Raw genomic sequence first — 21,938 nt, 5'->3', positions numbered from 1 at the left:
TCTTCGTTTACAATATGGGCGTCGGCAGGAGGCCTGTGACAAGTGGTGAAGGGGGCAAAATCCTGAATTTTCCAAGGATGCCACCAAAGTCACCCCTTCCCTTTACTATCGTATGAAAGAATAACGATCAACTCGGAGCTCAACGCATAAGACGTTGCATTGTCATTCAATGACATGTTTTAATTATTATTAAAATACATATTTTCATTGCATTAACTTTATTCCGTAAAATACAACACTTACAACTAAAATATCACAAAAAAAAAACAAACACCATACAAAAAACAACTATTAAATAAACATACTTTTATTAGCTATGTAGATACCTCCACAAACGTACCACACTATTAGAAACACGTTTACTTGATGAGAGCTTATCTGTTTCGATGATATTTGATACCAAAGAAAAAACACATACTAATTATTAAAAAAATATCTGTCATTAACTAACATTGACTAATCCTAGGTTGCACACGTTTATTTGTAATTCCTCAATGTTTAAGCAACGAAATACGAAATTCTCGATCTAGACAGAAAAAAAAACCGAATCAAATAGGTAGACAAATCAATTAATTTGTTTTTTTATTCTACTCTATTCTAATTAAAATAATACACCATTAAATAAAACAAATAGGTAAGTATATCAGGAAGATGTTTAACATTCACATACGTATTTCTTTATTAATTATTAATTTAACTCAAGCATACTAATTAAGCATACTAATAAATAATTTAACTAATTAAAGTATAATATTATTACACATTTTTAAAAGTCACTTACATCACCTGACAAATAGAAAATCTTTATTTGGGCTTTATGACCCAATTCTATTGCTGTTATTATAAAAAGTGGGTTCTATTCTTAATACGGATCATCAATATTCCATGAATTATAATGAATTACATTGAATTAAAAATAATCAATAAACTATCAAATAGCATATGTAGGTAGGTCACTTTTGTTGTTAGACTGTCTGAAGAAACCAAAAGTGAGATAATGTGGATGAACCAGATCCGAAGTCGGAAGTAAGCATTCATTAATCGCGTCAAACTGAAATAAGCCCTATAGCTTAGGTAACATATCGTTTAATATCTATATTTCTCTTATTTTAACCTGTATTATTTGCGGACACGGAACGAGAATTAGTGGATCTGTGAATGCACACGCATGTGTTGCAGTCCAAGCCATCAAAAATCTATCGTTTTGACACTTTCTTATTCCGAAATACCGTCAATTCGTTTTATTTTACGATATATTTCAAAACTCAGGGTCCGGCGCGTCTGTGGCGTAACCAAATTTCTGCAAAGCCAGTTTGATGTCACCGAAGACCGATGGATCTTCTATAGTGGAAGGTATTTTCACTGACTGAGACCTGGCCAATTTGGCAATGGCACCTCTTAGCGCCTTCCCTGATCTGGTCCTCGGTAGGGCGGGAACTGCCACAGCTTTGCGGAAAGCTGCGATCGGCCCAATGAGATGACGGACCAGAGCAATCAGTTCTTGTGTTACTGTGCTTTCGGCTACTATTTCTTCGTCTGAAAATAAATCTGTTTGAAAATACGCTTAGCATTTTACGTGTAGTAGTTAAAGATCTTTATAGGAAAAAATGCCCACTGAGTTTCTCGCTGGATCTTCTCAGTGGGTCGCGTTTCCGATCCGGTGGTAGATTCTGCGAAGCACTGCTCTTGCTAGGGCTAGTTAGCAACACTCCGGTTTGAGCCCCGTGAGCTCACCTACTAGTAAAGGTTACGCTGAAATAGCCTCTTAAGGCTATCAGCTTAGGTAGGAAAAAATTAAATAAAAAAAAAGGAAAAATGTCAGCAACTAATACGCTATATATTGTACCATAATATACCTTACAGTGATTAAAATAAAATACAAAATCACCAAGCTCACCGTCTTGCGGAGGTCTCATGACGTAGAGGCAGAGAGGCACGTCGCCTTTAGTTGGGTCCGGTGCTCCAACCACGACAGCGTCCGCTACCCTCGTGTGTCGTAGCACGACATCTTCAAGAGCCGCCGTAGACAGCCGGTGTCCAGCTACGTTGATGACGTCATCAGCCCTGGCTACGACCCACACAGCCCCGTCTAAGCTGATCCAGCCCGCATCTTGGGTGTCGTAGTAGCCCTAGACATTTAAGTTTTGAATTGTTATGTCAATGAATATGTCTATGAGGTGAATACACACACAGTCTATCTTGAGACACCAAGGTTCAGAAGATATGTGGGAGACCCTCATTATCACGACAACTAAGTATATTAATATCTACTATATTATATTTATATTATATCTACTATGTTACTACTATATTATTTTTATTACTGGTGGTAGGACCTCTTGTGAGTCCGCGCGGGTAGGTACCACCGCCCTGTCTATTTCTGCCGTGAAGCAATAATGCGTTTCGGTTTGAAGGATGGGACAGCCGTGTTAACTATACTGAGAGCTTAGTACTTATATCTCAAGGTAGGTGGCGCATTTACGTTGTAGATGTCTATAGGCTCCAGTAACCACTTAACATCAGGTGGGCTGTGAGCTCGTCCACCCATCCAAGCAATAAAAAAAAAATCTAAATATATTTGCAATTTTGTCTCTTCACCTACCGGATAAGCCTCGAAATAGATTTTCTTGAATCGTTCATCAGATCGCCACAGTGTTGAAGCGAATCCTGGTGGGAGAGGCAGCTTCGCAACCAGCCTACCCACTTCACCGGGCTTGCATTCCATTCCGTCCTCTCGAAGTGTACGAACTAAGGATCAAGTTTTACAAAAATGTAAGCTATGGGCGGAATGCTTAGATTAGCCTGATTTATAAGAAGACCCCGTCTCTCTCCCCCGCTGTGGTCTTGTGATTATGATATCTATACTGACAGCTCAGTCTCACTCACTAGTATGGCAAACGGGTATTTGTGTAGGTACTCATTCTTATCGTGGATATCTAGTACACATTATGTTCTCGGCCATCTACTAAAGTTTACGATCAATAGCTTATTAACCAATATAAAAAAGGAGGAGGTTCTCAATTCTACTGTAATTTTTTGTGAAATATTTAGTATTTTTCATGCACGATTTATTAATATTAGCTTGGATTTTTGCAGGTTCTACAACGACACTATCAATTCCACAAGGCACGGTGTTTCTCCTACATACCTTTCGCCCATATCTTAATTTGATTCTTTACAGATTAGGGTTGTCCGGATTGTCGACAAGCCTGATTTTATGGATCTTTAAAGCCTTTGGGTCTTCGGAGGGACTATGATTCACTTTATGTTATGTACTCTATATTCCATGGACAATATCCTGAGGAAAGTCAAATGTTTCCGTCAAGTCCTTTTATCAATACACCACCCGCCATTGGTGCACAGTTCATCCTTACTAATTAGAACCACTGCATTCATCTACAGTGTAGATCATGTTTACCACGCTCCAGCTCCACCTTTGACGACCGTCTGGTGTAGTGGTAAGTGACATGGTCATTACACAAGGGGGTCGCGGGTTCGAATCCCGCCAAGGGAAGATATTTGTATGATAAATATAAATGTATTTTCCAGGGTTATGGATGTATATTAAATTTATGTATGTGTAGGTATAATAAAAATCTTACATTTATTTCCGTTATCTGGTACCAGTCATCTGTACCAGTTAACGTGGCGTGATTGTTAGTAAATATTTATTTATTTATTTATCTGGATTCGAATTAGGAATGAACTTCCTTCCACTGCATTTCCTGAGTGCTCTGAAATTCTTCGAACAACTATGAAAGAATTTCTGGGCGGTACGCAACTATTACCCTCATATTGGTGACTCACCAAGTGGCCGAGGGCTCCTCGGTCGTCGAAGACAATAAAAACTAACTTACTGTCATATCCAGCGACTGGATATCCAGCGGAGTAGGGCGGCACGGATTTGACGCCGTAACCAAGGCAGGGTGCAGTGATCGGGGACCCTGATTCCGTTTGCCACCAATGATTGAGTACTGGCACGCCGAAGACACGTTCAGCCCATTGCTGTAATAAAGTTCATAATAAGTACCATAAGTGGCTGGTGTTAGGCAATTATCGCCGCTTATCCTACACCCCGAAGCTTATAAAATCCGGCTTCGATAGTGAGTTCAAATGCATTCGAATATTTTCGCGGCAAAAAACAAGCAAGACGGTGCTAACTATAAATTCCGAGCAAGTTCATAATACCCTCTTTCACCGGTAAAAATCTCTTATCGGCGTCCATAGACAGTCGTGATGGAAAATAATATCAAACTAAAATAAATATACCTTTACGGTTTCATTTTGCTTTTTTCATTGGGTTTATAATTATTATAATTGCGACTTTTCGTATAAAGCATACAGTTACATACATAGACAGTTTTCGTTTTATTGTTTGTAAAGTATTAATGTATCTGTTAAAATGCTCTCATTATACAAAAAATTTTTTTTTTGTTGTTGCTTAATAGGGTGGACGAGCTCTCAGCCCACCTGGTGTTAAGTGGTTACTGGAGCCCATAGATATCTACGACGTAAATGTGCCACCACCTTGAGATTTGGGTTCCAAGGTCTCAAGTATAGTTACAACGGCTGCCTCACCCTTCACACCGAAACGCATTACTGCTTCACGGCAGAAATAGGCAGGGTGGTGGTACCTACCCGCGCGGACTCACAAGAGGTCCTACCACCGATAATTACGCAAATTATAATTTTGCAGGTTTGATTTTTATTACACGATGTTATTCCTTCACCGTGGAAATCAATCGTGAACATTTGTTGAGTACGTATTTCATTAGAAAAATTGGTACCCGCCTGGGATTCGAACATCGGTGTATCACTCAACACGAATGCATCGGACGTCTTATCCTGTAGGTCACGACGACCTGTATAATGTATAATTGTATAATCCTGACCAAATGTTTTTTGAAAAATCCATAAGTACCCTTGTATCCTGGTCGCAATGCTCTCCAGCAATGAAGACCGTCTTTAGTGATTTCTGGCAGTATCTCCTCGCGTATTTAGCGTTAGGATCGGCTCGTTTCAGCACCCTGAATGCCGTCGGAATCGTGAATAGAGCGTTTACACGATGTTGCTCTATTATCCTGTAAAATTGGTGAAATAAAATTTGTGGAGGAAAAATAATAGTTTGCTGATGCAATAGACATCGACTAAAGCTGCATTGTATAGGTCAGAGAATCCTAATGATAATACTTTGCCCGGTTATTAATTAGAATTACAAGACTCGGGCCGTTTTGATGCATATTTTCTCGACCCTAACTCCTTTGTAGCGTTGCTAATCGATATTCTCAAGATATGTTTGCGTCACATGTACAAGTTCCGAACAATAGCATTCGGACCATCGCGGCATCGGTTCGGATCGATGGAAGATCATCCAGTTGTTGATGCCCCCAAATCCTTATCCCTAGCTTCTTAGTTCCTACTTTAAATGTTTGAAGTAGAACTTGTTTAAATGATATTGCAGTCAATTTGCCAAAGCAAGTGTCTTGGAATGGGAAGATGTATAATAATCACGTTGTCATCTTTGCGAGCTGTGGCAAACGCGACGGTCAGACAGTCCGTGAGACGATCTGATGTTAATTAAGCCAAAAACACATGCTGACGTGCTGTCAAGATTGATATTCGGTTCAGTTCAGCTATTCTTCAACACTCATAATGGCATAGGTGATGTTATCGGGTAAAACCTAACACCGATTAAAAAAAAAAAATTTCGGTAAATAATCTTTTCATAAATGATTTAATTTAATGAAGTTACTATGAAAACGTGAATGCATACAATCCCAATATTAAAGAGATTGGCGGATGTTGATAGCTAAGTTTTGAATCAGTCAGCGTTGTTGGATGACCAGTTTGCTTAGCGAGAGTTTTTTAACGTTCTCGATAGCGTAAAAGTTAACTCATATTCGTATGGAAAGGGACCGTTTGAATACGTTTACCGCTAGGAGCGCTGTTCCAACTGCATACAAAATTGGGCTAACTCGTACGCTATCGAGAACGTTAAAAAACTCGCATTAATCATACAGATGATTTAAACGTGGTCTTCGCGTATTGTTGGTACCTTACTTAATAAGACAGTCAGAATAAATAAAAATACGCTAAATGCTCGAACGACTCAAAGGAACGTTTCCTCACGGGAAAAGTAAGTCTAGTTTTTTGTAAGCCAATAGAAAGATCAACCTGAAATATTGTCCAGGATCTGGCGTACGATCGGGTTTTCCTTCATACAGAACGGAAGTCATTCCAGCCAAGAGCGGACCGTAGCAAATGTACGAATGACCGACCACCCAGCCCAGGTCTGACGCCGCCCACCACACTCCTCGTTGGAGACCATACACCTTTTTCATGGACCAGCAGAGCGTGGCTGCGTGGCCGCAGGGACGTTGAACTCCTTTTGGGGCGTCAGTTGTACCTGTAAAAAGTATAATGTCAGTTTACTTCACTAAGGTATAAAGGCGAAATCAATAAAGAGTTTAAAATAAACAAAATGATATTAGTCGGTATAGCTTCATACATACAGAAAATAAATAAATAAATAAAAAACCTTATAATACTAGTCGGACTGTAAATTAAAATTTATATCGGTGTTCAGGATAATAGGATGGATCACGATATTAGAAAAAAAACTAATAAAATTATTTTATACAAGTTTTTGAAGTCACGGAAAACTGGCTTCTATGACCGCGAAAACCGAAGAAACTACAATATGTAGTACAATTTAGATCAATATACCATCCGACTTTGAATGAAATTCCCTCCACGGCATTTCCCGAGCGCTATGACATGCCCTTCTTCAAACTAGATTTCAGGGGAGTTTTCAGCAGTAGACAGTGGCTTGGCTATGGTCCTGGCATTGCTAATGTACAGTAGTGACGGTGGTAATTAACCACAAGCCGGCTGCTTACGATGGCAATAAATAAAATCAATGATTTTACTGAAACATGTTAACCCTATTATTATAAAATGTGGAACGCATCGAAACAAGTTACGGGGTCAAGCATTTCATTTTAATGCAGCGTCCCATTTGAATTAAAATTAAACTTTATTCGGTACAATTTTGTACATTCGTAATTAAATATGTTTAAATAAATCAGCATGCAATTTGACTGACTTAATAGAGCAGTAGTTAGCAGCCTTGAATGTTCCGCCAATTCCGACATCGGGCAAACATTTTTTTCAAATTTGTTTGCTGTTTGTTTTATTTTTTATTGCTTAGATAGGTAGACGAGCTCACAGCCCATCTGGTGTTAAGTGGTTACCGGAGCCCATATACATCAATGACGTAAATGCGCCTGAGATATAAGTTCTAAGGTCTCAGTATATATTAGTTACAACGGCTGTCCCACCCTTCAAGCCGAAACACATTACTGCTTCACGGCAGAAAAAGGCGGGGTGGTGGTATATACCCGTGCGGACTCACAAGAGGTCCTACCACCAGTAATTAAGCAAATTATAATTGTGCGGGTTTGATTTTTAATACACGATGTTATTCCTTCAGCGTGGAAGTCAATCATGAACATTTGTTAACAAATAATAAATAATAAGAACATTTGGTATATATTTCATTAGAAAAATTGGTACCCGCCTGCGGGATTCGAACACCAGTGCATCGCTAGATCCGATATAGTCTTATACTTTAGGCCACGACGACATCAGTAAACACGAGTAATTTCAAATTTTAAATTTATTAAAGGTGGTACATTCTGAATTAAAATTGTTTAATTTTTATTAAAATGATAAAATTTTGAAATGTTATCGTAAAATATTTTTTCTTAATTTTTAAAACAGATCTTAAATTTCAGTCATCATAAGTATATTTTATTTTCTTTATTATTTATTATTATTATATAGTATATTTTCCGTGATTACGTTATTATATTGAATATTTAAGTACGCTACGTACTTAGTTTTTTTTTAGATTTTATCATTAAGATTAATTTATTTACAAACCTTGTGAATTTTTTTTCCTTTTGATTTCAATTTTAAATATAATAAATCTCCGGATATTAACTGTATATTAATTTGCTAATTAAAATGTTTTTTTTAAGTAATTATAATATTTATATTTCATTATCTGTGATCATTTCAATGGTAAGTGGTTCTCGGTGGTAAGTGGAATGATGCTATTAGACAATTAAACTCTTTAATTGTTGCTAAAAATAAACACTAGAGAAAAAAACGGGTCTTTATATCAATTTTATTGTAACCGAAAAACATCCAAAGATATAAGCCAAGGTTTTAAAGTTTATTTAAAGTTATATTTACAAGCGGGATCGATCGAATTAGTATAGAAAAAAAAACCATATCTCTTGAAAAAAAAGGACTTAATTTCCTAATTACAAAAGCTTTATCCCCATGTGCTTCTGTGTACCCCGGATAATGTGATGATTGGTTGAGTAGTTAAGAGTAAACAGGACAAACAAACAAGCAAGCTCACTTTCGCGTTTTATAACATGAAGTATTGGATAGAGATGAGCATGGCCATTGGTCCTTGATTTAGAAATGGACGTGAAGCAAGTTGTATCTTTTGGGCACGTGACATCATTCTTAAACATCATTAAACATAGATCGAGGGGTGAAAAAATATCATAACCCAAAAAAACTTCAGCTATTTAATGGAGTAAGTAAACATTAATTTGAACGCAGTTTTAATTACAAAGATAAATGTCGCGTATTAAGTAAAATGTCGCTAGACCAAACAGCCTTTCACCTCTCGATATTCATTATATACGAGTACCGCGTGCCGTACACGCCGTCGGTCGGGCGTCCTCGGAGTAGAGACGCGAGTCTGGTTGTAGAGCTGACCACGGGAGCCCCCCCCCCTACTCTGCCTGGGTTCTGACCCCGGGTGGAGATTGGATGTCGGGTGAGGGAGTGCAAGGGGAGTCGTTTGGTGGGTCTACTCTCAACTGATCAGTCAATGGAAATGAAACGTCAGCTTGACATATCAAAGTGGGTGACGAAAGATACTTAGTGATTTCTTCGGGCTCCGATGACCAATTAACTTTAAGGGAGCTCTGAACTCGCCCATACGTCTTATTATTTATCGATTAGACGGATGAACGTGCTCACGGCCCACCTGAAGTCAAGTAGTCACCGGAGTCCATAGACATTAACAACATTCCGATAGAGGCACCCGTCACGTGCGGACGTGCTCATCGACCACTCGATCGCCCGGTCTTTGTTCGCCCGGCTTTTGTTAGCCCGGCCATTGTTCGCGCGGTCTGTGTTTGTGGTACATCTGCCGACTAAGTGCTCTTTCTGGAAGTTTTTATTTGTTTTGTTTCCTTTTGTTGTTTCTGTGTTCGTGGTACATCTGCCGACAAACTGTTTTCCTGGAAGTGTTTAATTGTTCTGTTTCTTTTTGTTATTTCCGTTTTGTTGTGTTTTTTCTTTGTCCTGTAGTAATCGTGCCGCATCGCCACCTGTGTTCAATAGAACCGCTCAGGTCCGAGAAGTTGGGGCCTCGCCGCAAGGCGAGTGTTTTCAAGACCCGGGGCCGCCCCACCTGGGCACTCAGCGATCATGGACGCTGTATTCGCGGAATTCCTCCGACTTCGCCACCCACAGCTCGCCTCAGAGTTTCTGGCCTTCAAGGCCGATCACACCGCGAGCCCTCTCGTGGACTCCGCCGAGCTCGCTGCTCCTGCGTCGCCTGTACCTGCGTGCAAAGCTTCTGCATCGAGCACCGCAGCCTCCGTCGTGCCTGCCGTTCCCGCGTCGCCTATACTGGCGAGTAAAACTGCTGCGTCGTCCGCCGTGGCCACCGTTCCAGCAGCGCGATCATCCGCAGCCTCCGTCGTGCCCTCCAAAACACCTGCTCGTAGGTCACCTGCGCCCGCCTCCTCGTCCTCCGACTCTGACTCGGAGATGGAGGTCGACCTCGCTCCCGCCTCATCGACGGATGGATTCACCCTGGTACAAAAGGGTAAGAAGCGTGCCGCGGAGTCTCGAGCTCCCGCGGCCGCTAAAATTAGCAAAGCCGCAAACGCGTCGCGCCCCCGCCCTCAGACTCCCGTTGCGCCTCCAGCCCGTGCCACTCCGTCGCCGCGTCCGGTGGCACAAAATAAAACCCAGACCCCTCCCCCGGTAATCCTCCAAGAGAAGGCAGCTCGGGATCGAGTTTCCCTGGCCCTTAAGGCCAAAAATATCAACTTCACGAATGCCCGTAACCTCGCGAACGGCATTCAAATTAAGGTTCGAACACCCGACGACCATAGGGCCCTCTCTTCTTACCTCCGTAAGGAGCGTATAAGTTTTCACACGTATACGCTCCAGGAGGAGCGCGAACTCCGTGCCGTCATACGTGGCATCCCTAAAGAGTTGGATGCCGAGCTAGTCAAGGCCGACCTTCTCGAACAAGGCCTACCGGTTAACTTCGTACACCGCATGCACACAGGTCGCGGAAGGGAGCCATATAACATGGTTCTCGTCACCCTCCAGCCTACCCCCGAGGGTAAGCAAATATTCAACATCCGAACGGTCTGTAGCCTTTCCGGAATCGCCGTCGAAACCCCACACAAGAAAGGCACACCTAGCCAGTGCCATAACTGCCAATTATACGGGCATTCTTCCCGTAACTGTCACGCGCGCCCCCGATGCGTCAAGTGTTTAGGAGATCACGCCACGGCCCTCTGCACTCGCGATCAAAAAACCGCGACGGAACCGCCTAGCTGCGTCCTGTGTCGTACACAGGGTCACCCCGCAAATTACCGCGGATGCCCCCGAGCCCCGAAAATAAATCGCCGCGTCGCCCGCCAAAACCGCCTCCGAGCTTCCGGCCCAGACATCAAAGCCTCGGCACCCTCTGTGTCGCAGGCTAAGCCAGCGTTCGTTCCGGCGCCGGTGCCCAGTGTCTCGGCTTGGGCGAAACCGCTGCCGTACACGAACACGGTTACAACTCCCTCCTCCGCGATTCGTCCCGCCCCCGCAACTCGTCCCTCTCCCGCGACTTGCCCTCCAACCGCGTCCGACAATCTCGCTTTAGCGATCGACTTCTTTCAGTCGATCAACTTTGAGCGCGTTAACGCTTTGGGCGACGCCATTCGCGCTGCCTCCACTGCACAACACTTTATCGCCGTTGTGCAAGAATACGCCGACGTATACGCGTCATTAAATACGTACGTCCTCCCCTCACTCCGCCGGTAATCAATGGCGTATATAAGTAGAATAAAGCCCCTATCCGTAACGATAGGATTTTTTAACGCTTACGGTCTCGCAAATCAACATGATCAGGTTTCTGACTTTTTGCGTGACCATCAAATTGATATATTTTTAGTGCAGGAGACCCTACTTAAGCCCGCGCGCCGTGACCCTAAAATCGCGAACTATAACATGGTCAGGAACGACAGGCTCTCTGCTCGTGGTGGTGGTACCGTCATTTACTATAGAAGAGCCCTGCATTGCGTCCCGCTCGATCCTCCCGCGCTCGCTAATATCGAAGCATCAGTGTGCCGAATCTCACTGACGGGACACGCGCCGATCGTTATCGCGTCCGTTTATCTTCCACCGGATAAGATCGTTCTAAGCAGTGATATCGAGGCGCTGCTCGGCATGGGGAGCTCTGTCATTCTGGCGGGCGACCTAAATTGTAAACACATCAGGTGGAACTCACACACCACAACCCCGAATGGCAGGCGGCTTGACGCGTTAGTCGATGATCTCGCCTTCGATATCGTCGCTCCACTAACACCGACTCACTACCCGCTAAATATCGCGCATCGCCCGGATATACTCGACATAGCGTTATTAAAAAACGTAACTCTGAGCTTACACTCGATCGAAGTAGTTTCAGAGTTAGATTCAGACCACCGTCCCGTCGTTATGAAGCTCGGTCGCGCTCCCGACTCCGTTCCCGTCACGAGGACTGTGGTGGATTGGCACACGCTGGGCATCAGCCTGGCTGAATCTGATCCACCATCCCTCCCGTTTAACCCGGACTCTACCCCGTCTCCTCAGGATACCGCTGAAGCCATAAACATCTTAACGTCACACATCACCTCAACATTAGATAGATCATCGAAACAAGTTGTAGCGGAGGACTTCCTTCACCGCTTCAAATTGTCCGATGATATTAGGGAACTCCTTAGAGCTAAGAACGCCTCGATACGCGCCTACGACAGGTATCCTACCGCGGAAAATCGTATTCGAATGCGTGCCCTACAACGCGACGTAAAGTCTCGCATCGCCGAAGTCCGAGATGCCAGATGGTCTGATTTCTTAGAAGGACTCGCGCCCTCCCAAAGGTCTTACTACCGCTTAGCCCGTACTCTCAAATCGGATACGGTAGTAACTATGCCCCCCCTCGTAGGCCCCTCAGGCCGACTCGCGGCGTTTGATGATGACGAAAAAGCAGAGTTGCTGGCCGATACATTGCAAACCCAGTGCACGCCCAGCAGTCAATCCGTGGACCCTGTTCATGTAGAATTAGTAGACAGTGAGGTAGAACGCAGAGTCTCCTTGCCACCCTCGGATGCGTTACCACCCGTCACCCCGATGGAAGTTAAAGACTTGATCAAAGACCTACGTCCTCGCAAGGCTCCCGGTTCCGACGGTATATCCAACCGCGTTATTAAACTTCTACCTGTCCAACTCATCGTGATGTTGGCATCTATTTTCAATGCCGCTATGGCTAACTGTATCTTTCCCGCGGTGTGGAAAGAAGCGGACGTTATCGGCATACATAAACCCGGTAAACCAAAAAATCATCCGACGAGCTACCGCCCGATTAGCCTCCTCATGTCTCTAGGCAAACTGTATGAGCGTCTGCTCTACAAACGCCTCAGAGACTTCGTCTCATCCAAGGGCATTCTCATCGATGAACAATTCGGATTCCGTACAAATCACTCATGCGTTCAACAGGTGCACCGCCTCACGGAGCACATTCTTGTGGGGCTTAATCGACCAAAACCGTTATATACGGGAGCTCTCTTCTTCGACGTCGCAAAAGCGTTCGACAAAGTCTGGCACAACGGTTTGATTTTCAAACTATTCAACATGGGTGTGCCGGATAGTCTCGTGCTCATCATACGGGACTTCTTGTCGAACCGCTCTTTTCGATATCGAGTCGAGGGAACCCGCTCCTCCCCACGACCTCTCACAGCTGGAGTCCCGCAAGGCTCTGTCCTTTCACCCCTCCTATTTAGCTTATTCGTTAACGATATTCCCCGGTCGCCGCCGACCCATTTAGCTTTATTCGCCGACGACACAACTGTTTACTATTCCCGTAGAAACAAGTCCCTAATCGCGAAGAAGCTTCAGAGCGCAGCCCTAGCCCTAGGACAGTAGTTCCGAAAATGGCGCATAGACATCAACCCAGCGAAAAGTACTGCGGTGCTATTTCAGAGGGGAAGCTCCACACGGATTTCCTCCCGTATTAGGAGGAGGAATCTCACACCCCCGATTACTCTCTTTAGTCAATCCATACCCTGGGCCAGGAAGGTCAAGTACCTGGGCGTTACCCTGGATGCATCGATGACATTCCGCCCGCATATAAAATCAGTCCGTGACCGTGCCGCGTTTATTCTCGGTAGACTCTACCCCATGATCTGTAAGCGGAGTAAAATGTCCCTTCGGAACAAGGTGACACTTTACAAAACTTGCATAAGGCCCGTCATGACTTACGCGAGTGTGGTGTTCGCTCACGCGGCCCGCACACACATAGACACCCTCCAATCCCTACAATCCCGCTTTTGCAGGTTAGCTGTCGGGGCTCCGTGGTTCGTGAGGAACGTTGACCTACACGACGACCTGGGCCTCGAATCAATTCGGAAATACATGAAGTCAGCGTCGGAACGATACTTCGATAAGGCTATGCGTCATGATAATCGCCTTATCGTAGCCGCCGCTGACTACTCCCCGAATCCTGATCATGCAGGAGCCAGTCACCGTCGACGCCCTAGACACGTCCTTACGGATCCATCAGATCCAATAACCTTTGCACTAGACGCCTTCAGCTCTAGGAGCAGGCTTAGGGACCTCGGTAACCGTACTCGTCGAACTCGACAAAGAGTTCGACGTGCAACCTAACCCATGAATCAGCTCGCTGAGTTTCTCGCCGGATCTTCTCAGCGGGTCGCGATTCCGATCCGGTAGTAGATTCATTCGCGAAGCAGCTACTCTTGAGTTGTTAGGTCTCCTTCGGAGGCGCTCGGGCAGCTGTTAGCAAATCCCACCCCTCCTGGCTGAGCCTTTGCTCGCCCACCTGTGCTGGTGAAACTGGAAAGGCCTCCAGGCCACCAGTAATACTTTAAACATAAAAAAAAAAAAAAAAAAAAACATTAACAACGTAAATACCGTCACCTCTGTGCTTAGCGCGAGTTATTTAACTTCTCGATCGCGTAAAAGTTAACGTATGGAATTGGAACAGCGCCCATAGCGGAAACGAAGGAAAACTGTATAACAACTACCGCTCGACATTCAAACTAGAACGTATTACTGCTTCGCGGTAAAAATAGACGGGCTCACAAGATGTGCTACCATCAATACGAGAATTTAACCCTCAGACACAGCCCACTGAGTTTCTCGCCGCATCTTCTCAGTGGATCGCGTTTCCAATCCGGTGGTAAATTCTGCGAAGCACGGCTCTTGCTAGGGTTCGTGTTAGCAACGTTGTCAGGTTTAAGCCCCGTGAGCTCACTTACTAGTCAAGGTCTTGCTGAAATAGCCTCTCAAGGCTATCAGCTTAGGTAGGATAAAAAAAAAAAAACGAAAATTGTTTTTTGCAAATTATAATATTTGTTGGTTTTATTTTTGTTATTCCTTCGGAAGTTATTCGTGAAAAAATGCTACGAACGCAATTAATTAAAATTAATATAAATAAAGAATAATAAGATTCGAACACCGACATAGTCGGATCGCTCGATACGAATGCACCGGGCGTTATAAGATTTACGATATCTCAAGCAATAGAATAAAGAATAATACGTGTTCTTACTTAATATCTTCACTTCGCCACAAGAAATCGTGCAAGTAAAAGCAAGGGTTGAAAGTCACGAGACTACGAATTGTAATGTCAATTGTAAATTGAATTAAACTTGGTAATTGTCACTGACTGAACTCGGATATGACTGTTATTTGCATAATTCGTCTGCGTCGAAGTTGTTTTTGTTATAAATGATTCCCTCAAAAGTAAAAGTTATAAAGGTCGATTTCACATATTAACACGTTTTTATTACGTACGTGTATTCATGTGTATATATATTACCGATATTTTAAAAGCCATTGTCAATGACCTCAACATGTTAAATTAACTAATAACAAAAAATTTTGTACATGCGTCAATAACCGATAAAAATAACTTTGTAACTTCGGTCTAGTATTTTGACGTGTATCAGGAGGATAAAAAAATATGAAACTAAATTACATATTAGTTTCAATTTTTATTTATGCATGTTTTCAGTCAAATTGAGAAACACTTTGTGGTATGGAAGCGGTTCAAACCCTAGGAATAAGGTATCGGGTATGGTTAAAAAGACATATGTTAGACGTCATGCAATATAGCCTCTCAAGGCTATCAGCTTAGGTAGGAAAAAAAAACTCTGACTTTAGGGATCTAAGAATAATGAAAACATGGTGACACCAGTCTTAGTCTTATACTTATATTTTGCATGATAAGCATTAGCGCAACAGAGTTAAACAGAAAATATAGTTACTCACCAGATGTGTATAGTATGTACAAGGGTTCATTGGCTTCTACCGACTCGCACGGTACCGGGTCGGCTTCCAAGCCCTCGTCCCAGGATATGTCCCTTCCAATTTCAAGGGGACACTCTAGTACTCTGCGCCGTTGGTATATAATGCAGGAGCGAGGCTGATGGGAACTCTGGCACAGTGCTTCGTCCAGAATATCTTTGTACCTAACAAGAATTCAATTTTTTTTTGTCATTTTTTTTGGATGGGCGGACGGGCTCACGGCCCTAGAGTTAAGTGGTTACCGGAGCCCATAGACATCTATCTACAACGTAAATGTCGCGACCCACCTTGAGATGTGAGTTCTAAGGTCTCCGTTTTTACAGTTCAACAGCTGCTTTAAACCGAAACGCATTACTGCTTTATAGCAGAAATAGGCAGGGCGGTGGTACCTACCCGTGCGGACTCACAAGACGTTCTACCAGCAGTAAGCGTCCCCAGTAATAATTTGTTCGGATATTATCATCAAATAGTAAGTAATGTACAGGGTAAGTCCGAAGTGCGGGAAGGATGGCCAATACAAAATAATATTAATCATAATCGGAATACACAGATGTCGGTAGATATCTGTATATTAATACTTTTCAACAAGCGCCTAAAAATTATTGTCTGACCCAAAGTTAAAAAGGAAATGGAAATATTATTTATTTATTTGAAAATGTGCTTATTATGTTTATAATTTCATATTTTATCCACACTGTACATTCAAATTTTATAAAAGTTCTGCAATATCTTGCTTATTTTAGTGGTTTTAATGTAAATTGCTATTTTTAATTAATTCTATCTTAATATCTATTTATTAATACGTGAAGCAAAAACTTTGTATCCCTTTTTACGAAAATTGGGCGGACGGAGGTGTATGAAATTTTCCACACTTATAGAGAATATAGAGAAGAAGCGCACAATGCTAATATTTTTTTTAAATAATGCATAAAAGATATATTAAATCAATAAAGAAAACATTACACACACTACCATGTATTGACGCACACACGCATGCTACTATTTATTTACTATTTATTATATTATTTATTATACTATTTATTTATTGTCAAACTTTTGTTGTTGACGTCTGTGGTCATATTGAGAATAGATTAAATTTTGTTTGTCTTTATTAATATTTTTTTATAGTGTAGTCTTGGGGAAATTTATGATTATAGAAGTATAAAATACAATTATAATAGTGTACAGACTGACAATTCCAATTAATTAAAGTCGAATTTCGACTACTGCGGGACCCCTAGTACATAATAATTATCAGTATTTGCATGTCACTTTTGTTTTTTGTCTATCTCTCACGGAAGTCTGGCATAAATAGTCATACTTTATCAAGTTTCGAATAATTAATATTCGGACAGTCCTCAATCTACCGCGCAATTTCATCCGTTCTGTGGAAGATCTTATTTTTACTATTGTTTGATTTCGAACAAATGCGTGTAGGATTCGATTTTGGTTACCTGACGATCTTATTAGGCTCTACCCCGCAACTGGCGGCTATGATGACCGTTGGCTCAGCGTGTTCGATCCTCGTTCTTAATTCCCTCGCAGCGAAACCTTCACAACCATTCATTATATTAAACATATATATAGCCCGTAGAATTAGTGAACTGAAGTGGCAATGGGCCGGCCACATAGCACGAAGAGAGGACGGTCGATGGGGCAGAAAGATCCTGGAGTGGCGACCACGTACTGGCAAGCGCAGTGTGGGACGGCCACCTACTAGATGGACCGACGACCTAGTAAAAAGCGCTGGGTCTCGTTGGATGCAGGTGGCAATGGACCGGTCGCACTGGAAATCTATTGGAGAGGCCTATGTTCAGCAGTGGACGGCGATAGGCTGAAATGATGATGATGATGATGATATATAGCTTAAAAACAAAAAAACACAAACACTCTTAAATAGCAAACTGAACTAACAATTAATTATAGATTCTTTTATTTTCAAATCTTGTTGAAACTGATCAGTATATCGGAGCAAGGTTACCAAATTTTTCATTGGTTCTCGATGCGTGTACAAAATTACAAGCTAATCGGACATCTTCAAGTCCATGATAGTTCATAAGAAAGTGTTAAAAACGTATTTTATAAGCATATTTGTCTCTTAGGCGCGTTAATAATATACTCAAAAATAAAGCTAATTTTATGTTATTGTAAGATTAGAATAAATAAATTTCTTTAATCCTTACAAAAAGCGAATATTCATTCACATATTTATAAACTTTACGAGTAAATTTACAGTAGAACATAAATATAATCATATAATTATTAAAATACACGATAATAATAATCTCTGCGTGCGTTACATAAACATAATTATTAACAATTCATAAAAACAAAAGTGAAACACGAAATAATAACAATAATAAATGGGTGTTTAGAGGATTAGAACAACCACCTATTAATTTATTCGTGAAATAGAAAGCGAATCGAATATTACGAGAAGTAGAGGAATGTGTGATTAAAAGTCGCTAGTTATTCATGCAATTATTACAATTATTATTATTATTACAGTTCACGCTTCTCGACTACCCACATCATCCATTTAAAACTACTTTTACGGTTTTAATATTGCCTTTTTTATTATATTATTATCATCGTTTTGACTAATTTAAAGTTATCGTGCTGACAAACGATAGAATACAGATGACAATAAACAAGGCGAAATTAAGACCGTAAAATTGATTTTGATTAAGAAGTCTACAACTCGCAAATACCGAAAGACATCCCCGCTACCATTCTTAGTTGCATTTGTAAGCTATTGCATAGCTTTTATCGCGGGCTTTGAGCGCGGCGACCGAATCAAGAAATTCAGTAACGAAAATAAAACCTAACACCCCCCACTCCGCCTACTATGTAGCTCGCGTTCAACACATTCACACGTTGCGCTTGTGTAGTGTTTGTGAATAAGCGCGCGGCGCGGCGTGACGTCGCACTGCATGTGCATCATGAAAAGTCTGCCCGTCTCTCTCTCTCGCGCGGTCTGGCTTATGAGTGTGAAGGGGACAGTTAATGTTCTGCTTTTGTTAATGTTTATAAATATAGCGTGATCTTATTTTATTTTATTTTATTTATTCTTTATTTGTACACACTGTTAATATAATACAGTAATTGCGATAAGATATGAAAAATGGCGAGCTTAACTCAACAATTGAGTTATCTACCAGCTAACCGTTCTCAAAGAAGGAAAGCTTTACATGAGTGGGTAGATGAGTACAATCTAATTAATTTAATTATTTATACTATAGACATTAACAATAAAAATAATAAAAATTTATTATTGTTTTAATATGAAATTATTATTGTCTAATAATTATAATTGCATAAGTTCATAAAAAATGCTATGCAATAGGTTTACCGCGGCAGTCCCCGAGTGCTACACGTGTTTTTTCTTAAATAAATTCAAATCATACCTCCAAATACAACAGAGTGAATGGCGCCGATACGATTGGTAGCGAGCATAGCTATAATAGCTTCTGGTACTAGCGGCATGTAGATCAGCACCCGGGCTCCCTTACTGACTCCCAACGTTGTCAGCTTTCCAGCCAGACGCGAGACCTGTAAATGCGCTCGTAATAACGTCATTGTACAACACGAATTTAATAAGTACTAGTGGTCCGCTAGTGCTCCAAATTCGACTATAATGAATTGAAATTATAAGTTTGAACATTATTATCGTTCTATTTTTTTTTTATTGCTAGATGAGTGGACGAGCTCACAGCCCACCTGGTGTTAAGAGGTTACTGGAGCCCATAGACATTTACGACGTAAATGTGCCACCCACCTTGAGATATAAGTTCTAAGATCTCAAGTATATGTATTTATATCAATCTAGATCTATTGTCAAAGACTTCATACTTCTATAATCACAGATTTCGCCAAGCCTACACTATAGACAAATATTAATAAAGACAAAGAATATTAATCTATTCTCAATTAGATCAAAGACTTTATTAAGCTCGTCTCAATTTGACCACAGATTTTAACAATGAACAAAAGAGTATATATGCATGTGTGTGTCAAATACATGGCAGTGTGTGTAATGTTTTTTTATTGATTTAATGTTATTTTTTATGTACAAATAAAAAAAATACATTTTGCACTCCTTCACTATATATATAGGTATAAGTGTGAAGCAAAAGGAAGGAAATTTCATATTCCGCCGTCCGCGCAATTTTCGTAAAAGAGGAGTACAAAGTTTGTTCTTCACGTATTAATAGAAAGAATTACTGATGGTAGGGCCTCCGATCATTTTACCGTGGGGGTAAAAATGCGTTTTTCTTGTGGGTTTATTAAGGCCGTTGTTTTTAATTAAGACTTTAACGTTCTGGTGTTGATGGACACCTGTGGTAATTTAATATAGGCCGGCCGTCATAAATGCCGCGTGTAATTAGGACCTAAACAATATCAGACTATTCAATATATAAGCGCGTTTTTTTAAACATAATTATATTATTTCCAATGTTTCGAATCTGTGACCACGAAAACTGTAAATTATACGCAATGTCGGAAATAATATAATTACAATAAAAAACGTGAGGTTAGACCATAAAGTCATAGTGTTACATGGATAAAGAAAATTGACGTTGATTAAACTAGAAACTGGACTACTCGAAATTGGATTGATGAAAATAGGAATGAATGAATAGAATCAATAGAATAGAGAAGGTGTTTCCAAGGTATTGTTACACCTAAGCATTACAAGGCGAAAGTTGAAGACGCTTACCTGATCTTTTAGCTCATTGTAAGAGATTTTCCTGGCGGTGTCAGTGAGTGGCGAGTCGTGAACCAAAGCGAACTGCTCGCCTCTTCCATTGACCACGTGTCGGTCCACCGCGTTGTAACATACCGACATTTCTCCGCCGACCCACCTTACAAATAACACACACTATACAAAACAGAACTAGGCAGATTTTAAAACAGCCTGGTGGTAGGAACTCTTGTCAGTACTGGTGGTAGGACCTCTTGTGAGTACGCGCGGGTAGTCACCATCACCCTGTCTATTTCTACCGTGAGTAATGCGTTTCGGTTTGAAGGGTGGGGCCGCCGTTGTAACTATACTCGAGACCTTGGAACTTATATCTCAAAATGGGTGGCGCATCTACGTTATAGATGTCTATGGGCTGCAGTAACCACTTAACACCAGGTGGGCTGTGAGCTCGTCCACCCATCTAAGCAATAAAACAAAAAATAAAAAAAATCCAATCCTTTCTCACTGCTGGACATAGCTATAATACGTCCTCCATCAAGAAAGATACAGCGCCGTTTATAAAAGGATTTTTTTTACCCCTACCTATTAGCTGGTAGCCAAAAAGGCTATTCCGTCTACGCCCGGACGGGTAGGTGAGCTCACGGACTCAACCTGAGAGAATTTGCTAACACTAGCCCTAGCAAGAATAGTGCTTCATAGAATCTACCACCGGATCGGAATCGCGACCCGGCGACCCTGAGAAGATCCGGCAGGAAACTCAGTGGGCTGTGTCTACAGGCTAGTTCGCTCTAGAACTCTTCATCGTAATCGACGAGCTCGACGAGGACGGCGACCGGTGCAGGTGAGACCCAAAAGCACCGAGTGTGAATCCGAGGATCCGACAAGACATGTTTTGGGTGACGGCGGCTTTGCGTTGCCCCGTCGCGGTCGGATAAAAGGACCTTAGTGCACGGTAATCACCTTCTAAGGGACGGACTAATACAATACCGCACCAGTCAAACCATATAAAAATTCTAACAAATAGATTTACCATTTCGTGAACGGCGCGTTACTGTCATCTAGAACTCGATCCCATGGCTTTGTCCACTCGAGTTCCGATCCGACTTCGCTCCAGAACCCTTCAGGGTCGTTCAACGACCTCTGCTGGGCCTTTTCGTACTCAGGCGTTGTCCCACATACGTCTGAATCAAAAAGGTCTTATCTTATTTTTTTGGTGGGAATGTTGGATAGATAGATAGAAAAGTCTGAAGAAATTGAAAAAACCAGGTGTCGGATTCTTGAAAACGTAGACTAATGATGCGTGATGAGTCCTGACATAATTTAAAAATCGATTTTCTGAACTTTTCAATGACACGCAATGTAATCCAAATAAAACTCTCCCGACGCGTACAGTTCTCGGTTCAGTGAAACGCGAGTAGTTACCCTCCTGCTAGCTTCGTTTTAGATTACGGGTTCACAACCTAACAACGAGCCATTATACTTCGTCTTCGTAAATGAGGAATGCTTTCCGTTTATTGGGTTACGGTTTTCTGATAAAGAATAACAA

General features: G+C 41.7%; 1 protein-coding gene and 1 non-coding gene across 5 annotated transcripts in view; both read right to left on the bottom strand.

The window, feature by feature from the left end:
• Positions 1-201: 201 nt before the first annotated feature.
• LOC101743386 (acyl-CoA synthetase short-chain family member 3, mitochondrial) overlaps positions 202-21,938 on the bottom strand; it is a 39,771-nt gene continuing 18,034 nt past the window's right edge. For 2 of the 4 annotated variants that reach the window (XM_021353530.3, XM_004923238.5), the window contains exons 2-12: positions 21,423-21,573; positions 20,408-20,552; positions 19,095-19,239; positions 17,142-17,238; positions 15,652-15,851; positions 6,175-6,406; positions 4,922-5,081; positions 3,858-4,005; positions 2,603-2,748; positions 1,898-2,129; positions 202-1,536 (exon numbers count right to left, since the gene is read on the bottom strand). In XM_021353530.3, coding sequence (XP_021209205.1) covers positions 1,259-1,536; positions 1,898-2,129; positions 2,603-2,748; positions 3,858-4,005; positions 4,922-5,081; positions 6,175-6,406; positions 15,652-15,851; positions 17,142-17,238; positions 19,095-19,239; positions 20,408-20,552; positions 21,423-21,573 — 1,934 coding nt within the window. In that variant the 3' untranslated portion in view covers positions 202-1,258. Of the gene's footprint in view, positions 1,549-1,897; positions 2,130-2,602; positions 2,749-3,857; positions 4,006-4,921; positions 5,082-6,174; positions 6,407-15,651; positions 15,852-17,141; positions 17,239-19,094; positions 19,240-20,407; positions 20,553-21,422; positions 21,574-21,938 lie in introns of all 4 variants that reach the window. The other 2 variants (XM_062669335.1, XM_062669334.1) reach the window with 1 other exon arrangement.
• Mir3295 (microRNA mir-3295) lies at positions 14,300-14,413 on the bottom strand. Its single transcript, NR_107579.1, is given in 1 exon segment — positions 14,300-14,413. It is a non-coding gene; the product is annotated as a microRNA mir-3295 (primary transcript).

Source organism: Bombyx mori, chromosome 7 (genome assembly GCF_030269925.1).
Source record: "Bombyx mori chromosome 7, ASM3026992v2".
NCBI lineage: Eukaryota > Metazoa > Arthropoda > Insecta > Lepidoptera > Bombycidae > Bombyx > Bombyx mori.
This window is presented reverse-complemented; position numbering and strand designations above follow the sequence as displayed.